A 19,107-nucleotide genomic window follows, 5' to 3' on the forward strand; every position below is an offset into this window, starting at 1 on the left:
ATTAGCTGATGTTATTTTCAACACATTTATTATAATTTTCTTGTTTTATTTTCATTGTGTATTAATATATTACAAAATTATCACTATTAGTAACTATTAGATAAGAACTCACCAACAAAATTGACTACTGTTTAAGCTGTTTTGTTTTTAATATTAGGGGGAAGCTATGATAGTAGAGATACTGACTTACAAAAACTAAAGGAAATGATAAAACATATTTTTAAAGATTATAACAAACATGTTCTGTAACATTACTACTTTGAACACTGGAAAGCAAGTGAAATCCAGTTGACATTTTGTTTTTTGGTAATTATTTCCTTTGAAATTTCTTTTAAATTTCCACTTCCCCACCTTTTTTATGCACTAACACCAAGTAATGCGCTAGGTCTTGCAGATGGTTATACCAAATTTAAGGAAATGTATTTGGGTTATATGTTATGCCCAATTTAAGGAAATATATTTGGGGTATGTCTTTTAAATGTAAAAGTATCGGGTAATAGAATTATTGATCTCTTGGAATGTCTTGTCTGCACAGGAAGGAAGGTTTTATAAAATTGAAGAATTCTAAGGAGCAGAATGGTAAATATTTTTAAATAGAGAAATGGGTAACATTTCCTTGACTTCATTCATGAAGTCCAATTGGTACCATGCAATAAAACAATTGGGGAATTGAAAAGAAATGAAAGTAACATAGAGTTAGGCTGGTTAATAATGTGATTTTCTTTCCAACTAATATTTTTACTGCTGAAATGCTAACATTTTATAGAATAATATATCTTGCAAAAAAAATTTTAGGATTTTGATTTGCATAGAAGCAAAACCTGTAGTTATGCATTTTTAAACAATTGTGATTTATCAGTAATAGCAACAGGAAGAAACGCTGTTGAGATGCTTTTAATTTTAAAATAGTGGCAACTTGCTTGCCAAAATTACTTTACTATGCTTCTGACTTCTAGAAAATTAAAATCTACACATTACAGTTTTTGAGTCAACACTAAAAGAAATTGGGTTATATAGAGAAATTAAGGAAACAGATTTTCAGTGATATGGCAGTTACATTTCCAAAATGGAACTTCAACAAGAATACTATTAAGTTTGGGTTACTATGAAAATAAAATCAATAAAAATTCAGTAGTAAAAATTTCACTTGGAATGTAAATTTGCTTTCTGAGCAACACGGGAGTAGTATACAAATATTACATTACAATGATACAAAACAATTCAAGAATTTTAATATGATATATTTATGTCGTGAGAGAAATGAAGCTAAAACTGTTAAAGTGATTTTGGGGATATATAAAGCTGCTCCTCAAATAAAATACAGCAATACAAATAATTCTAGTAAGGACTGGAGTGTCATGAGCAACAGGATTGATTTTGTAATATTTTAATGATATATTTACATTGATGAAATGTATTTAAGTTGTAAGATATTTCCATTAGACATAAGGGAAATAAGACGTACATAGTAATGTTATTGAAATCGGGAAATATTTGACAAATATAAGGTAAATAAAGCGAAACAAAGTAAAATACTTACTCGTTCATCCACATGATGTCGCTGGACACCGCAAGGTTGTTTTTTCCTTTTAAACAGCAAGGGAATACAGTGAGTCCATTTTCTTTACAGAAAGGAAAAAAGACACTCCATTTTTGGCTCTGCTGCAGAAGCTGAATAAAGGTGAGCAAATAATAAAATATATAATACATTGGGAATTAAGTTTCCAAAGGCTATTGTGTAGTGATGCAAGAGATTTGAAAACTGGAACGAGTTTGCGATGGTATATTCCCGGAGAGGAAGCCCGGGATCCCGGTGCCTGCTGCCCTCGCTTCTGCTCCTTGCAGCGTGGGAGGCGGGGAGCGGCCAGATCCACTACTCGGTCCCCGAGGAGGCCAAACACGGCACCTTCGTGGGCCGCATCGCGCAGGACCTGGGGCTGGAGCTGGCCGAGCTGGTGCCGCGCCTGTTCCGGGTGGCGTCCAAAGGCCGCGCGGACCTCCTGGAGGTAAATCTGCAGAACGGCATTTTGTTTGTGAATGCTCGGATCGACCGCGAGGAGCTGTGCGGGCGGAGCGCGGAGTGCAGCCTCCACCTGGAGGTGATCGTGGACAGGCCACTGCAGGTGTTCCATGTGGAGGTGGAGGTGAAGGACATCAACGACAACCCGCCGGTGTTCTCCCGACAAGAACAAAGATTGTTTATTCTGGAATCCAGAACAGTAGATTCCCGTTTTCCGCTAGAGGGCGCATTTGATATGGATACTGGAGTAAATGCAGCTTTGAGATACAAGTTAAATCCTAATGAATATTTTGACTTGGATGTTAAAACAAATGAAGAAGAAACAAACTTTTTAGAACTAGTTTTGAGGAAACCATTAGATAGAGAAGAAACCCAGGAACACCGTTTATTATTGATTGCAGCTGATAGAGGGAAACCTGAGCTAACAGGTACTGTTCCGCTGCTGATCACTGTGTTGGATGCTAATGATAACGCGCCGAAATTTGATAAATCCATTTATAACATACGGATACCGGAAAATACACCGAATGGGACATTAGTTCTCCAACTGAATGCCTCAGATGCAGATGAGGGCATAAATAAGGAAATAGTGTATTTCTTTAGTAATCTTGTTCTTGACAATGTAAAATCGAAATTTACAATTAATCCCAGTAGTGGGGAATTAACAGTTAATGGAGGACTGGATTACGAAGACCGTTATTTATATGAAATTAATATTGATGCAGTGGATAGAAGTACATTCCCATTAACGGGACACTGCAAAGTAATAGTGAAACTTCTGGATGTCAATGATAATATACCAGAAATAGCCATAACATCCTTATCCCTGCCTGTCCGAGAGGACGCTCCACTCGAAACCGTGATCGCCCTCATCAGCGTGTCCGACCGCGACTCTGGTGCCAATGGCCAGGTAACGTGCTCCTTGACGCCCCACGTCCCCTTCGAACTGGTGTCCACCTTCAGGAATTACTATTCGCTGGTGCTGGACAGCGCCCTGGACCGCGAGAGCGTGTCGGCCTATGCGCTGGTGGTGACAGCACGGGACGGGGGCTCGCCGCCTTTGTCGGCCTCGGCCAGCGTGTCGGTGGAGGTGGCCGACGTGAACGACAACGCGCCGGCCTTCGCGCAGCCCGAGTACACGGTGTTCGTCAAGGAGAACAACGCGCCGGGCTGCCACATCTTCACGGTGTCGGCGCGCGACGCGGACGCGCAGGAGAACGCGCTGGTGTCCTATTCGCTGGTGGAGCGGCGGCTGGGCGAGCGCGCCGTGTCGAGCTACGTGTCGGTGCACGCGGAGAGCGGCAAGGTGTACGCGCTGCAGTCGCTGGACCACGAGGAGCTGGAGCTGCTGCAGTTCCAGGTGAGCGCGCGCGACGCGGGCTTCCCGCCCCTGGGCAGCAACGTGACGCTGCAGGTGTTCGTGCTGGACGAGAACGACAACGCGCCGGCGCTGCTGCCGCCTCGCGCGGGCGGCGTGGGCGGCGCGCTGAGCGAGCTGGTGCCGCGGTCGGTGGGCGCGGGCCACGTGGTGGCGAAGGTGCGCGCGGTGGACGCGGACTCGGGCTACAACGCGTGGCTGTCGTACGAGTTGCAGCCGGCGGCGGGCGGCGCGCGCAGCCCGTTCCGCGTGGGGCTGTACACGGGCGAGGTAAGCACGACGCGCGCCCTGGACGAGGTGGACGCGCCGCGCCAGCGCCTGCTGGTGCTGGTGAAGGACCATGGCGAGCCGGCGCTGACGGCCACGGCCACCGTGCTGCTGTCGCTGGTGGAGAGCGGCCAGGCGCTGAAGGCGTCGTCGCGGGCGTCGGCGGGCGTGGCAGGAGCCCAGGCGGCGCTGGTGGACGTGAACGTGTACCTGATCGTCTCCATCTGCGCGGTGTCCAGCCTGCTGGTGCTCACGCTGCTGCTGTACACAGCGCTGCGGTGCTCGGCCCCGCCCACGGAGGGCGCGTGCGGGCCGGGGAAGCCCACACTGGTGTGCTCCAGCGCGGTGGGGAGCTGGTCGTACTCGCAGCAGAGGAGGCAGAGGGTGTGCTCTGGGGAGGGGCCGCCCAAGACCGACCTCATGGCCTTCAGCCCCAGCCAACCGCAGGGTCCCAGTTCTGCAGAACTCGTGAGTCTAAAAATCTTATTCTCAGCAAATTTTTATTATGTATTTTTATTTTAAAATTTGAACTTTTTCTTTCCATCATTTCTGTATTGTTTTTAATTTATACCTCGATACCCGTCACTGTAGCATCTTTTAAGATTTAATCCTCTTGAGTGAATTCATTGACATAAAATTACAGCTTTATTTAAAATCTAGTTTAGCTTGCTTGAGATTCTTTCTTTGCACTAAATCAAACTTCATTTCAGTTATGTCTTTCGTTTGTATAAAGTTTTTTAAAAGATGATGTAACAGTTCATTTCCTTCTCATGATACAAAGTATCTAAACAGTTTCCTTAGCATACTCATGCTGAATCTAATATTTATCATTTGAAATATTTAGTTTTAATGGTTTCATTTCCTTAATTAGAAATTAGGAAATACAATGACATGCTTTAAAATTCTGGAATTACTCAACAGTACAGTCACAAATTTCTCTCTTAATCAAAGCCATTTAGTATCTCTATTTGAATATTTCAAAGGTTCTATTAGATATTTTATTCATATACAAATAATCACCTCTTATCCCCTTTAAAATATAGTATTTGCATTGCTTTCCATCTTGTAATTTCACTTAATTTTATATCTTGGAGATCATGACTTATCATGACTTAAAGACATCTCTCATTCTTCTGTTCAGATCTATGATGTTCCATGCGTGGATATATCATAGTTTATTTTTCCCAGACCTAACATTCACATTTAGTGGAACAATGATTTAAGTTTTCTTAAACTTGGAGTCTTTCATTTTATGAGTGAATTAATTGTTGAGAAGGAGTTCTGAACTCTCACAGATGGAAAAATTCTAGCACATTCAGGTTAGGGAAATTTTAGCTTTTATTTATTGTTGCTTTTAACTTTCAGATACTTAAAAATAAGTGTACCAGGATCAAACTCAACTAAGTATATGAATAAAATCAACAATTAAGATGTACATTTGAATCCACCATAAACTAGCATATTATCCTTCTTAAATAATAACTCTTTTTTTTTTTTTTTTACATGGGCAGGCACCGGGAATCGAACCCAGGTCCTAGGGCATGGCAGGCAAGCACTCTTACCTGCTGAGCCACCATGGCCCGCCCATTAAATAATAACTCTTTTCTGTTCTTTTTTTGAAAAAAGAAAACATCAGTGTAAGTTTAGTAGATAATATCTGTTCCATACTTTATGTGATTAAATGTCAATTCCTTTTTTATGGCTTTGTCTACTTATTTTCACATGCGCTTAATTTTGAAATTTTTATTCTACTACACTATTGAGATATTTCTCTTATTCCATTACTTTGTGGTAGTCCTAGAAATAGAAAGGGAGTTCTCTCCCCACTGCAAAAATCTGTGGTTAATGACTTTCAAGTTTTAAAAAACCTGGTTAGTTTAGTTTTATAAGGTAACTCTTAGATACATATTAAAACCATGATTATTTTCTTTATTGGGAGAGGGAGGTAGTCACAGAGAGGTTTACTAATCCTTCTTTCTCTACATAACCTCCCTTGATTAGCATGAGATCTTTGAGAATATAAAATAAAGTCATGCGAATTGTTTCTCAAGAGAAGACCTTTTTTCCTTTTTCTATGTTAAGTTATTTTACATAAGGGATTTCAATAACACTTTATAATTTTCGTCTTGGAGACAATAATAATTATGACAACTATTCCACTTAAGCGGACTACATTCCAAACGTGCTAGATATTGTCATGGAAATGCAGATATGATACTTCTTTACTTAACTAATTTTTAAAAGCTGAAATTTGTAGAGTCTCTTCATTTAGGGCAAAGCTTATGAAAAACTTCCAAAAAACCCTCCACTGCATGTCAGTATATCTTTTGCAAAGGCTTATCTTCCTGTAAGCAAATGAACCTTTTGTTTTGAGAGTTCTTGTTGATTAGAAAAGTAACCTCTGTTTAACCAAAATAACTGTAACAGAAGGTCAGAATAAGTGCTGCTAAGTAGATTCAGATTAATTGTTTTTAAGATAGATCTTCTCATGGGAGGAAGGGCCCATTGTCTGTGAGTCTTCTAAAAGTCTATCAGAATTTTTGGAGAAGGATGAGAATGGGCATGTGTCATTTGGGAAGTTTTAGTTGTTAATTTTCTTCTATAAAGGGAGAGCTTAATGCCACCAACAACTGATGGCATTAAAAATGCATTCATGGTGAAGCTGACATTTGGGTTTGACTTTCACATGAGGGTAACAATTTTTACAGGTAAAGACAGGGGTAATCTGAGAAAAAAAAAGCCTGAATGAGGCGTGTATTGGTGAATAGGAAGACCAAATGCCGTCTATGTTCTCTGCAAACTATTTTTCATATTGGAAAGTAGTTGAAAATAACACTGGAAACATTGGCTTATGATCAAAGACTAGGTCATCTACAAATAATTTTAATGTCTTGAAATTTCTAGGTTTAGTGCAATTCAATCAAAGCTGTGCTCATGAGGATAAATATTATGTATGAAAAGACAGATGGGCTATAGGCAGACCGTAAATATGGCAGGTGAGAGATAAGGAGTAATAAAAAATGCATATAGGTCATATGAAGGATATTCATGCCATTAAAATGAAAGGTGCATTCCAAGGATTTTAATATGGGCAGTTACTACCGATTAATCATGCTTTTGAAATTTTAATTAAATAGCTTTCTAGTAGTTATCAGCATGATATAGGTGAAAATGACAGAAAGATAGAAATGCAAACAAGGACATGTGAAGTTTGGAACACCTGCAAAAACAGGCTTATTTGAAACTTTGTTGGTGGATAAGAGTAGTTATAGAAAAAGGATATAAAGAATAAGGACAGATGAGAGATTATAGACATTCAGAAAATGTCTGTATTTAGGAGAAATGAAGAATCAAGAGCCAGCAAAGAACAAAACATAAATTCAACTAGAATTTGCAGTGGCTGGCAAGTTTATGAAGGAAAATATTTTAAAGAGGAGAACTAATGTAATCTGAAAAGGAATTAAGAAATAAAAGGAATATGAATTAAATTTTCATTTTTACTGTTAAATAAAATAAACAGCCTTAGGAATATTTGATATTAATTGACCAATGAAAAAGTGAAGTTTAATAATTTATAAGGTCTTAAAAATAAAAATTTGTTAATTTAAAATTACATTATTTCCAAAGCAATTTATACTGTTGTTTCTGTGACACATATATGGACATATTTCTCCTTTACAGAATGTGCCTAAGATAATTTTCACTTATAATTCTCATGACTAAATCCTATCACACTTAAATTACCGAAACTAGTTGATACAAATATTTAAATATTGGGAGGAGGCGGTTTTTTGCTGTTATTAAATTCACTACTCTAAATTAATAAAAGAAGTCACACGGTATGAAATTGACACTTCAAATAAAAACATGAGAATTTACTGTTAAAATAACACAAAAGAAAAAACGTTACTTAAAAGAACTCTAAGGGGGTTATGTGAATTTTTATCTTACCCTTTGGTTCCACTTGATGTCGCTGTCCACCATAAAGTTACTTGTAGCCAATATTCAAATACCATCCCTCCTAAGATCACATCTTTCTACTAGTGCTGAATAATGGCGGATGATGGAGAATTGGATTAAAAACTCGGATCCTACAATACTTCATCTTTGGGCCGAGACGAGATCATCTGACGGAAATAAAACAGGTTTTTGAGATGGTTTTTACCCTGGAAGGTAGAGTGTTATCCCATAGCCTGCTCCTCTGGCTTCTGCTCCTCGCAGCCTGGGAGGCGGGGAGCGGCCAGGTCCACTACTCGGTCCCCGAGGAGGCCAAACACGGCACCTTCGTGGGCCGCATCGCGCAGGACCTGGGGCTGGAGCTGGCCGAGCTGGTGCCGCGCCTGTTCCGGGTGGCGTCCAAAGGCCGCGCGGACCTTCTGGAGGTAAATCTGCAGAACGGCATTTTGTTTGTGAATGCTCGGATCGACCGCGAGGAGCTGTGCGGGCGGAGCGCGGAGTGCAGCCTCCACCTGGAGGTGATCGTGGACAGGCCGCTGCAGGTGTTCCATGTGGAGGTGGAGGTGAAGGACATCAACGACAACCCGCCAATCTTCGCGGCAAAGGAACAAAGAGTGCTGATTTATGAATCTAGGCTGCCAGATTCCCTATTTCCACTAGAGGGCGCGTTTGATGCAGATGTGGGCTCAAATTCCATCTTAACCTATAAGCTAACTTCCAGCGAATACTTCGCGCTTGATGTGAAGACAAACAGTGATGATAATAAACAGATTGGGCTTGTATTAAAAAAATCCTTGGACAGAGAGGAAGCTCCGGAACACAATTTATTCCTGACAGCTACTGATGGGGGCAAACCCGAGCTCACCGGCTCTGTTCAGCTGGTGGTCCTCGTGTTGGATGTGAACGATAATGCTCCCAGTTTTGAACGGTCTGAATACGAAGTGAGAATATTCGAAAACTCCGATCTCGGAACAGTACTTATCAAACTGAATGCTTCTGATAGGGATGAAGGGGTGAACGGGGAGATTTCATACTCATTTAATAGCCTCCTTCCACCCATGGTTTTTGACCAGTTTGTTATAGATCCAAACACTGGAGAAATAGTGCTTAAAGGGAATTTGGACTTTGAGCGAGTAAATTTATATAAAATTCGCATTGACGCTACTGACAAAGGCCACCCTCCCATGGCGGGTCATTGCACCGTTTTGGTGAAAGTTTTGGATAAGAATGATAATGTCCCTCAGATTGCACTGACTTCTTTATCCTTGCCTGTCCGAGAGGACGCTCCACTCGGCACTGTCATTGCCCTCATCAGCGTGTCCGACCGCGACTCCGGGGCCAACGGGCAGGTCACCTGTTCCCTGACGCCCCATGTCCCCTTTAAGCTGGTGTCCACCTTCAAGAATTACTATTCGCTGGTGCTGGACAGCGCCCTGGACCGCGAGAGCGTGTCGGCCTATGCGCTGGTGGTGACAGCACGGGACGGGGGCTCGCCGCCTTTGTCGGCCTCGGCCAGCGTGTCGGTGGAGGTGGCCGACGTGAACGACAACGCGCCGGCCTTCGCGCAGCCCGAGTACACGGTGTTCGTCAAGGAGAACAACGCGCCGGGCTGCCACATCTTCACGGTGTCGGCGCGCGACGCGGACGCGCAGGAGAACGCGCTGGTGTCCTACTCGCTGGTGGAGCGGCGGCTGGGCGAGCGCGCCGTGTCGAGCTACGTGTCGGTGCACGCGGAGAGCGGCAAGGTGTACGCGCTGCAGCCGCTGGACCACGAGGAGCTGGAGCTGCTGCAGTTCCAGGTGAGCGCGCGCGACGCGGGCTTCCCGCCCCTGGGCAGCAACGTGACGCTGCAGGTGTTCGTGCTGGACGAGAACGACAACGCGCCGGCGCTGCTGCCGCCTCGCGCGGGCGGCGTGGGCGGCGCGCTGAGCGAGCTGGTGCCGCGGTCGGTGGGCGCGGGCCACGTGGTGGCGAAGGTGCGCGCGGTGGACGCCGACTCGGGCTACAACGCGTGGCTGTCGTACGAGCTGCAGCCGGCGGCTGGCGGCGCGCGCAGCCCGTTCCGCGTGGGGCTGTACACGGGCGAAGTGAGCACGACGCGCGCCCTGGACGAGGCGGACGCGCCGCGCCAGCGCCTGCTGGTGCTGGTGAAGGACCACGGCGAGCCGGCGCTGACGGCCACGGCCACCGTGCTGCTGTCGCTGGTGGAGAGCGGCCAGGCGCTGAAGGCGTCGTCGCGGGCGTCGGCGGGCGTGGCGGGAGCCGAGGCGGCGCTGGTGGACGTGAACGTGTACCTGATCGTCGCCATCTGTGCCGTGTCCAGCCTGCTGGTGCTCACGCTGCTGCTGTACACGGCGCTGCGGTGTTCGGCCCCGCCCACGGAGGGCGCGTGCGGGCCGGGGAAGCCCACGCTGGTGTGCTCCAGCGCGGTGGGGAGCTGGTCGTACTCGCAGCAGAGGCGGCAGAGGGTGTGCTCTGGGGAGGGGCCGCCCAAGGCCGACCTCATGGCCTTCAGCCCCAGCCTTCCACCATGTCCTGTTTCCGCGGATATGGGTGTACACCAGATTTTAAACGAGGATCAATGTGCCAAGGTAAGTGTGATTTTTTCACAACTAATAATGAACATTCAATTTTTAAATTTTTCATGATTTTGTTTCCATGTTTGTATTTACTCATTAAAATATCTGGTGTATGTGCAATATCTTTCTGTTTTAGTTTGGTTTCTATTGATTATTAAAATCTTTGTTTTTAAAATTACTCTTAAGTAGAATCAGACATATGAACAACAGTCTACATCTGAAGTGTTTTGTCCTCAAACTCATAATTTCTTTGGTTAAGTCCATTTGTGATTCATTTTTATTGGAATAATTACTATGTTTTTTTCTCTCATTAATATTTAGGATTTTCTTTTTTGGCATTTGAACTTCAGGAGACTTATTTTTCATTATATGTTTGATAATGTATTGAAATTCAACACCATCCTACCATATATATTTTTTACATGTCCTGGTTTAAATGTTATGTGCTGACAAATTCTTTAGCCAACACTTTCAGATTATCTATTTTGTGTAAGAATTCTGCCCATCACATATTTTTTTCTAGGCTCCCATTTGGATGTGGTGAATCCAAGAAAGGTTTTCAGATAGCTGCTCTTTGAAACCTTTTAGTGATAAGGAATAGAGTATTAGTTATCAGACTAAGGACTTCTGCTCTGGTTGAAGGAGTGATTTCATAATCTTTTAGTGGCCTCCCCCTGCCACAGCTATAGCCCAAATTATTTTAGGTCTAAATGCCCCAGCAATATTAATTCAAAGTAATTTGAACTTTGAAGAAGTAAATTCATATAAAATCTGCATTATTCTGATACTCCTAAACTCTTATGTTTGAATTTGGAGTGTGTTCTCTTCATACTAAGTCTAAAGCTGTTTCATCTATCTTAATCATTCCCCTATTCAGTATTTCTTTACAGAAAAGGAGCAGAAAGTCCATGTTATGATTTCTGAAGGCACCATCCCTTGATTAAATGCCACCCTGCCATTTTAGTCTGTGTAGCAGTGGATGTATTATATAACTTTTTCGTTCCTAGTTTCCCATGTATAAAGCTAGGATGATAAACTTTATACATGGGATGTGATAGTAGTATCTATCACAAAGAATTATTGTAAGTATTTAGTATGTTGATAGTTATATAGTGCTTATTTCCAAATATAGGTGCTTAATAAAAATTAGCCATTGTTATTCTGAAAAGGAAAATGAAAATCTAAAATATCATAAAGATGTCATTACTGCTTCCGTATTATATTAATTTTATGTAAAGATTTTTCGTTTTGTGCTCCATAGGAGGCCATATTTACTAGATTAATCCACGATGTCTGAAAGATTTTCAATGCCATGTACTAGAATGAAAAAGTAGTCTGAGTTTTTCAAAGTTGAAATTGAAATGCAGCATTTGACAGTGGAAAACGTTTTTGGTTTTAAAAAAAGAGTTTTAAGGTGCTAAGCCCTTAGACTTTTTGCGTGATCCATCTTTTTATGGGAAATAGTATACACCTTTAAGCTGGATTGGTGTGTTTTTCCACATTTAAAAGCGGCCCAGGATCCATCAGAGGTTTCACTTGGGGATGCTCCTCATGCTCATTTTCCATTCTTAAAATGACAGAAGTTATTAATGGTGTTTTTTCAAAAGAAGTAAATGTGAGATAATTTTTAAGCACCTTCTTAAAAGTAACAATTTAGTTCATAGTCTTATTAATCAATAAAGAGCACCATTGCTCTAGTGATATCTGACAACCTTAAAATAGCCTACTTTTTAAGGAAGGAGAGACAAAGCATAGCCATCATTCTTGACGAACTCTTTAGAAAAGATTTTAGAAGAGTCTCTAACAGCATGATGCTGTACCAGGATCACTGAATTATCAACATCCATTCCCTGGTTTCAAGATGTTTATATGAAACTAAAGGATTTGTGCCATACCTAAATATACCAACATGGGACTAGAATGTTATAAGAGGTGCAAGATTGGTAAAACATGCTGTGAATGGAGTTGAAAGGAAATCCCTACATATTTCCTTTTTGAAATGGACCCTTCAAGAGCCATGATGTTTTAATGGCTTGAAAATAGAAGTTTCCTCTAGGAGAATATTGATAATAATAGGCATAATAATAGCAAATTAATTAAATAAATGTACACAGAAAACCCCAAACATGCCTGGAACAGGGAATATTTCACTTTGGTTAAAAACTCTCAGAGGTAACTTTGAGTCCTAGACTAAAAATTTTTCATTCTTTTCATAAGTTATTGAATGGCAGGAAGCAAATGGGAATAAGCTGTTTTTTAGGAAGCTGATTATAAGGTTTAAGTGAAGAATGAATGACGTTGGGCTGGACAAAAAGACGCAATAAGCAGCTATTGTAATAATCAAGGATAGCAGCAATTACTAAAAACCTCATTTAGTCAGACACCAAATGGGGAAGCATTAGAATACAGATGCAAATATTTTACTTGCAGTTGGAAACATGGGAATGGAATGTTCAAGACAACTTGCTCTGTCAAGTAAATCTAAAAATGACAACATGCCCCAAACTTTATTAAAGGACTGCTGTATATATGAAGAATAAGCATCAAAATTTATCAAATGAAATAAATGAATATTATAAAAGAAATTCTGAAATCCATATTGGAGATTGCAAAAACAGGATGCTGTTCCTAAAGCACAGGGCTTAGAAATGATGGAAAGAAGGGCCCATGGGTGGATCAGTGGTAGAACGTTCCCCTGCCATGCAGGTTCCCTTCGATTCCTGGCCCATGGACCCAAAAAAGAAAAGAAAAGAAAAGAAAAAGGATGGGAAGAGTAAACAAATATAGGAACATTACTAGGTCATGAAACAGAATATACAAATTCTTATGAAGAGAAAAAAATCACAATATTTCCTCCTCACAGGATTTGCTTAATACAAATTCTTCCTCATCAAAGATTTAAAAAAAATTTTGGGGAAACGTATCTGAATCAGTTGCTCATATCTTTTTACTCCTTAAAAAAAACTTTCTCAGTTTCTCTTCCATTAGTAGATTATTGAGATACTGGATCTCTAGACACAAGAAATCAAGTTTACTTAACTCGTGACACTGAATCTTAGAATGCGGCATTTCCTGAACTCTAGAACAAAGGAATTTAAAACTTTGGGTTGGTTAAATGACTTTCTTTATTGTCACCAGAGTTTCCATATTTAAAAACAGGTGGGGAGAAAAGTTTATTTCAAGGCTTCAGGAAGCCACAATTATGGACACATTAAATTTTCAAAAGCTGGCAGTCTCCTAAGAATGCCTGCAGGAAGCCTGAGAAATGTCCAACTCTTTAACAACAATAAAAGAAAAAAATTCAGAGATTGAAATAAAACTTCTCACTTTAATATTAAGTGAATATTAAATATAGTAAGTATGTTATTCGTACTTACTATGCGGACCACATGATGTCGCTCTTTACCACAAAATTCTCTGATAAAACAAAACCAAGTTGTGCGTTTTCTCATTGGAAAGACGCTCCGTTCTTTCACTTTCCGGATGCTGAACAACGGTGAGAACATCAGGATTGGAATGAAGGGATAAAAACAATCGTCTCAATTTCGCACAAGTGTCGCTGATCAGAAGAAGCACAAGGAATTTGAGATGGTGTACGCGGGTCGAGGAGACTCAGGAGCCCAGCATCTACTGCTCCGGCTTCTGCTCCTCGCAGCCTGGGAAGCGGGGAGCGGCCAGATCCACTACTCGGTCCCCGAGGAGGCCAAACACGGCACCTTCGTGGGCCGCATCGCGCAGGACCTGGGGCTGGAGCTGGCCGAGCTAGTGCCGCGCCTGTTCCGGGTGGCGTCCAAAGGCCGCGCGGACCTCCTGGAGGTAAATCTGCAGAACGGCATTTTGTTTGTGAATGCTCGGATCGACCGCGAGGAGCTGTGCGGGCGGAGCGCGGAGTGCAGCATCCACCTGGAGGTGATCGTGGACAGGCCGCTGCAGGTGTTCCATGTGGAGGTGGAGGTGAAGGACATCAACGACAACCCGCCAGTGTTCCCCTCCACACAAAAGAATCTGTTTATCGCTGAATCCAGGCCGCCTGACTCGCGGTTTCCTCTAGAGGGCGCCTCGGACGCAGATATTGGGCCCAATGCTATGCTGACTTACAGAATGAGCCCCAATGAGTATTTCTCCCTGGACGTTCCAATCAATGAGGAGAAAGTGAAACCTCTTGGACTCGTATTACGGAAGCCGTTAGATAGAGAAGAAGCTCCAGAGCTTTTTTTAGTGCTCATGGCCACTGATGGAGGCAAACCCGAGCTGACTGGCACCGTTCAGTTACTCATCACAGTGCTGGACGCTAATGACAACGCCCCAACTTTCGACAGAACACTGTATACGGTGAAATTAGCAGAAAATGTTTCTAACGGAACGTTGGTAATTAAGCTTAACGCCTCGGATTTAGACGAAGGTTTAAATGGGGATATCATTTATTCATTTTCTAATGATGCTTATCCGGAAATAAAATCAAAATTCCATATAGACCCCACAACTGGGGAAATTCTAGTAATAGGACACATCGATTTTGAAGAAAATAAAGCCTACAAAATTCGAGTAGAGGCTTTTGATAAAGGCTTCCTACCACTGGCGGGTCACTGCACAGTTCTGGTGAATGTGGTGGATGCTAATGATAATGCTCCAGAATTGACTGTCACTTCCCTGTCTCTTCCCATCTCAGAAGACGCCCAGCCAAGCTCAGTCGTAGCCTTGATAAGCGTATCTGACCGCGATTCGGGAACCAACGGGCAGGTCACCTGTTCCCTGACGCCCCACGTCCCCTTCAAGCTGGTGTCCACCTTCAAGAATTACTATTCGCTGGTGCTGGACAGCGCCCTGGACCGCGAGAGCGTGTCGGCCTATGCGCTGGTGGTGACAGCGCGGGACGGGGGCTCGCCGCCTTTGTCGGCCTCGGCCAGCGTGTCGGTGGAGGTGGCCGACGTGAACGACAACGCGCCGGCCTTCGCGCAGCCCGAGTACACGGTGTTCGTCAAGGAGAACAACGCGCCGGGCTGCCACATCTTCACGGTGTCGGCGCGCGACGCGGACGCGCAGGAGAACGCGCTGGTGTCCTACTCGCTGGTGGAGCGGCGGCTGGGCGAGCGCGCCGTGTCGAGCTACGTGTCGGTGCACGCGGAGAGCGGCAAGGTGTACGCGCTGCAGCCGCTGGACCACGAGGAGCTGGAGCTGCTGCAGTTCCAGGTGAGCGCGCGCGACGCGGGCTTCCCGCCCCTGGGCAGCAACGTGACGCTGCAGGTGTTCGTGCTGGACGAGAACGACAACGCGCCGGCGCTGCTGCCGCCTCGCGCGGGCGGCGTGGGCGGCGCGCTGAGCGAGCTGGTGCCGCGGTCGGTGGGCGCGGGCCACGTGGTGGCGAAGGTGCGCGCGGTGGACGCCGACTCGGGCTACAACGCGTGGCTGTCGTACGAGCTGCAGCCGGCGGCTGGCGGCGCGCGCAGCCCGTTCCGCGTGGGGCTGTACACGGGCGAGGTGAGCACGACGCGCGCCCTGGACGAGGCGGACGCGCCGCGCCAGCGCCTGCTGGTGCTGGTGAAGGACCACGGCGAGCCGGCGCTGACGGCCACGGCCACCGTGCTGCTGTCGCTGGTGGAGAGCGGCCAGGCGCTGAAGGCGTCGTCGCGGGCGTCGGCGGGCGTGGCGGGAGCCGAGGCGGCGCTGGTGGACGTGAACGTGTACCTGATCGTCGCCATCTGCGCCGTGTCCAGCCTGCTGGTGCTCACGCTGCTACTGTACACGGCGCTGCGGTGCTCGGCCGTGCCCACGGAGGGCGCGTGCGGGCCGGGGAAGCCCACGCTGGTGTGCTCCAGCGCGGTGGGGAGCTGGTCGTACTCGCAGCAGAGGAGGCAGAGGGTGTGCTCTGGGGAGGGGCCGCCCAAGACCGACCTCATGGCCTTCAGCCCCAGCCAACCTCAGGGTCCCAGTTCTGCAGAACTCGTGAGTCTAAAGAATCTTATTTTCAGCCGATTTAAAGCACAATTATTTTTTGTTAAGCTTTCTTTCATCATTCTTTTTTTTTAAGTTGAAAACTCTATGTGTAACATATATATATGTTTTAGCTATAAATTGCTAGTTGACTAATACACTACTTAAAATTATGTTCATGTTTATGTTTCATATCAGCTTCAGTTCTGGTAGAGTGTAATGCCTTAAAGCAAAATCAGAGATTTATATTGGTGACTTTCTACTTTTTTGATGAAGTTTTACTAACTGAAACAATGGATACACTTTCTTACCACTTATAGTTGATTTCCCAAATTTTACGTTTACCCGTATACATTTTCCTATTTAATCATTAGTAAATGCATTAGATAAACATTTTGAAATGTATCCAATTTTAAGATATTTATTTTGACATAAAATTAACCTATCTACTCTCATTTATGAAAACTTGTGTCAATACTACCTTGTCAATATTGCCTTTTTATATTTAGTGTAGAATTGGAGTCCTTTTAATTTCTTTTTTATACAACATCTATCTTCTCTTCAGTCATATTTGAGGAGTAAATGACTTCTTTTTAACTTACTCTGTAAAACTGCCCTTACCATGGTTATGATGAATTAGTATTAACATTTAAAAACATAGTTTAGGGGCGGGCCGCGGTGGCTCAGCGGGCAAGAGTGCTTGCCTGCCATGCCGGAGGACCTCGGTTCGATTCCCGGCCCCAGCCCATGTAAAAAACAAACAAACAAACAAAATATAATAAAACAAGAAAATGTAAAAAAAAAAAAAAAAAAAACATAGTTTAAATAACAGCTCAATGCTATATTTTGTTCTTTGTATAGAACATATATATTCACATATTTAAAACTCAAGAAATCAATTTGAGTATATACAGAAGTCTCTTTGCCACATCCAATCCCTATCTCTCTGAATTTCTGAAAGATTCATTTTCATTTTCATTTGCCAAGTTATATGTGTGTTTGTGTGTGCATTATATATACATATATACAAACACTGCTATATATATCCATACATACAAGCAATCAAACTTAAAGTGTTTGCACCATAAACTTCTGCACTTTGCAAAGTATATACTGGTGTTTATACCATATTGTTGCATAATGAACTTCCTCATTATTTTTGTTTGCTTTCTCATTCTTATAAAATAACTGCATTTTAAAATTGTATGGATATATCATAATTTATTCATCCATTTCTCTTTTATAGACATTAGTAAAATGATAATGTAATCATACTAAGTTGTTTTTTTATTTATAAAAGTTTTGATTTTATAGTAATGGTTATCATTTTTCACTGTTCGTAAACTCCTAACATAGTTTAAGATATTTTAGGACCTATTGCCTTTTCCTTTTTTGTTTTTGATATGCTTTTACATAAAGTTAGAGATACACAAACTCAAGATTCTGTCCAATAATCATTAGAATTATCTACAATTGAACAATAGATTATCCATCAGAATTAGACTACTTTTACTGCTGTTGTGGAAGAAATAGTCAGTTCAGTAGAAAAATCCATAAATACTCAGGACTTTTGAAGTTGGTAATTGTAATTCTGTTTTTATTGCTTTACTTATTTTTCTCTTGTTCTCACATTGATATACCTTAAAAATACTTTCCTTATACATTATTAAGAAATTTCTAAAATTCCATTTATTTTTGGAAAGTGCTACAAGTTGACAAGGGATATTCCTTAGAAACCCAATGTACATTAATCAAATTTATTTTTCCTGGAGGAATGAAAATATCATTACTTTTGGTCTGTTTTTTATTTTTTATTTTTGACATTTATTTATTCATTATTTTTATTTTCAAATATTACTTTTTAAAGAAAAGGTAAACTAGTTTTCAGAAATTCAAATTCCTTGGCTTTTCTCATGACTGGGAATCTTTTTTGGGAATATGTATTCATAAGGACATTGAAGATAAAGCTGTTTTCTCTATATAATCTTTATCATTATTTAGAATGAACCATGTAGTTTTTGAGTAAATTAAGTGGGGGCAAATGTAAGCAATTTCTCAGAGAGTACTCTTATTCCCCCCTTTTCATATTACTTCCTTTTATTATAGGATTTTCAATACATTCATTGTTTATTATTTGTGATTAATAAAAATGGTGAGGCTATTTTATGTATGCCAGAATCTAGAATAAGTGAGGAGAGGATCTCTTGTTACTTCAGAAGTCCTTCCCTTTGATTATCACTTCTATAGGAATTCAAAGGAGAGCCTAATCACCGACGATTGAGGCATTTATGATGAATATGTGGAGGATTAACATTTGAGGTGGACTGGGAGAGGTGGATAGAATTTTGACAGATAAAAATGAGGTAACAGAAGAAACACCTTGAATAAAGAGTGGGTTGGCAGAAGAAAGTGTCTTTTTCATAAAATAGGATTCATATTGGAAAGTGGCTAGAGATAGCACTGGAAAGATTGATTTATGATCACATATCGGCTCTCCTAGAAAGTGTATCTAAAGTCTTGGTGCTCTGCTCAGTAGAAAGTTAGGCTCACTAGAGGTTTTAGTGTAATTCAATAAAAGCTATACTAATAAAGACAAAAATTATGATGTGAAAAGAGAGACTAGATGTAGGCAGGTTTTCAATATGGCAGGAAAGGGGAAAGGAGTCATAAAACAACATATAGATATGTTTGGAGAATCATGATAGTGTACAAACAGCGTGTGACTTTTAAAGATTTGGATTTAGGAGTAATTATTGATTAGATAAGTTTTTAAGTTTGGTCAACTAGTTTTCTAGGCATTGTTAGCAAATTTTGGTGAAACTGCCAAGTAGGAAGAAAAATAGGGGCTGGAGATATGGATTCGGGAATACTTTAAATAATAGACTTATTTGAAGCTCGCACAATGCAAAAGGATTAAAAATGAGAATACTAAAGGCATAACTTTGGGAAACACCATATTTTGGAGAAGTAGAAAG

General features: G+C 42.4%; 3 protein-coding genes across 3 annotated transcripts; all 3 read left to right on the forward strand.

Annotated features, from left to right (window-relative positions):
• Positions 1-1,639: 1,639 nt before the first annotated feature.
• Positions 1,640-5,069, forward strand: LOC143664288 (protocadherin alpha-5-like). The gene is made up of 2 exons (XM_077137965.1): positions 1,640-4,133; positions 5,031-5,069. Exons 1-2 carry the CDS (start codon positions 1,779-1,781, stop codon positions 5,067-5,069), a joined length of 2,394 nt encoding a protein of 797 aa, XP_076994080.1. The 5' UTR covers positions 1,640-1,778.
• Positions 5,070-7,804: 2,735 nt separating this feature from the next.
• Positions 7,805-11,498, forward strand: LOC143664289 (protocadherin alpha-6-like). The gene is made up of 2 exons (XM_077137966.1): positions 7,805-10,213; positions 11,463-11,498. The coding sequence occupies exons 1-2, from the start codon at positions 7,820-7,822 to the stop codon at positions 11,496-11,498; spliced, it is 2,430 nt and encodes an 809-aa protein (XP_076994081.1). The 5' UTR covers positions 7,805-7,819.
• A 2,208-nt stretch (positions 11,499-13,706) lies between these two features.
• On the forward strand, positions 13,707-16,345 carry LOC143664291 (protocadherin alpha-7-like). Its single transcript, XM_077137967.1, has 2 exons — positions 13,707-16,144; positions 16,331-16,345. The coding sequence occupies exons 1-2, from the start codon at positions 13,790-13,792 to the stop codon at positions 16,343-16,345; spliced, it is 2,370 nt and encodes a 789-aa protein (XP_076994082.1). The 5' UTR covers positions 13,707-13,789.
• Positions 16,346-19,107: the final 2,762 nt, after the last annotated feature.

This window comes from Tamandua tetradactyla, chromosome 20 (assembly GCF_023851605.1).
Source record: "Tamandua tetradactyla isolate mTamTet1 chromosome 20, mTamTet1.pri, whole genome shotgun sequence".
Taxonomy (NCBI): domain Eukaryota; kingdom Metazoa; phylum Chordata; class Mammalia; order Pilosa; family Myrmecophagidae; genus Tamandua; species Tamandua tetradactyla.

Bases quoted from the DNA above. Each gene is read 5' to 3' on its own strand.
- LOC143664289 (XM_077137966.1), top strand. From the start codon at position 7,820: ATGGTTTTTACCCTGGAAGGTAGAGTGTTATCCCATAGCCTGCTCCTC. The intron at 10,214-11,462 runs GTAAGTGTGATT...TGTGCTCCATAG, and splicing joins ACGAGGATCAATGTGCCAAG to GAGGCCATATTTACTAGATT.
- LOC143664288 (XM_077137965.1), top strand. From the start codon at position 1,779: ATGGTATATTCCCGGAGAGGAAGCCCGGGATCCCGGTGCCTGCTGCCC. The intron at 4,134-5,030 runs GTGAGTCTAAAA...TTTAACTTTCAG, and splicing joins GTCCCAGTTCTGCAGAACTC to ATACTTAAAAATAAGTGTAC.
- LOC143664291 (XM_077137967.1), top strand. From the start codon at position 13,790: ATGGTGTACGCGGGTCGAGGAGACTCAGGAGCCCAGCATCTACTGCTC.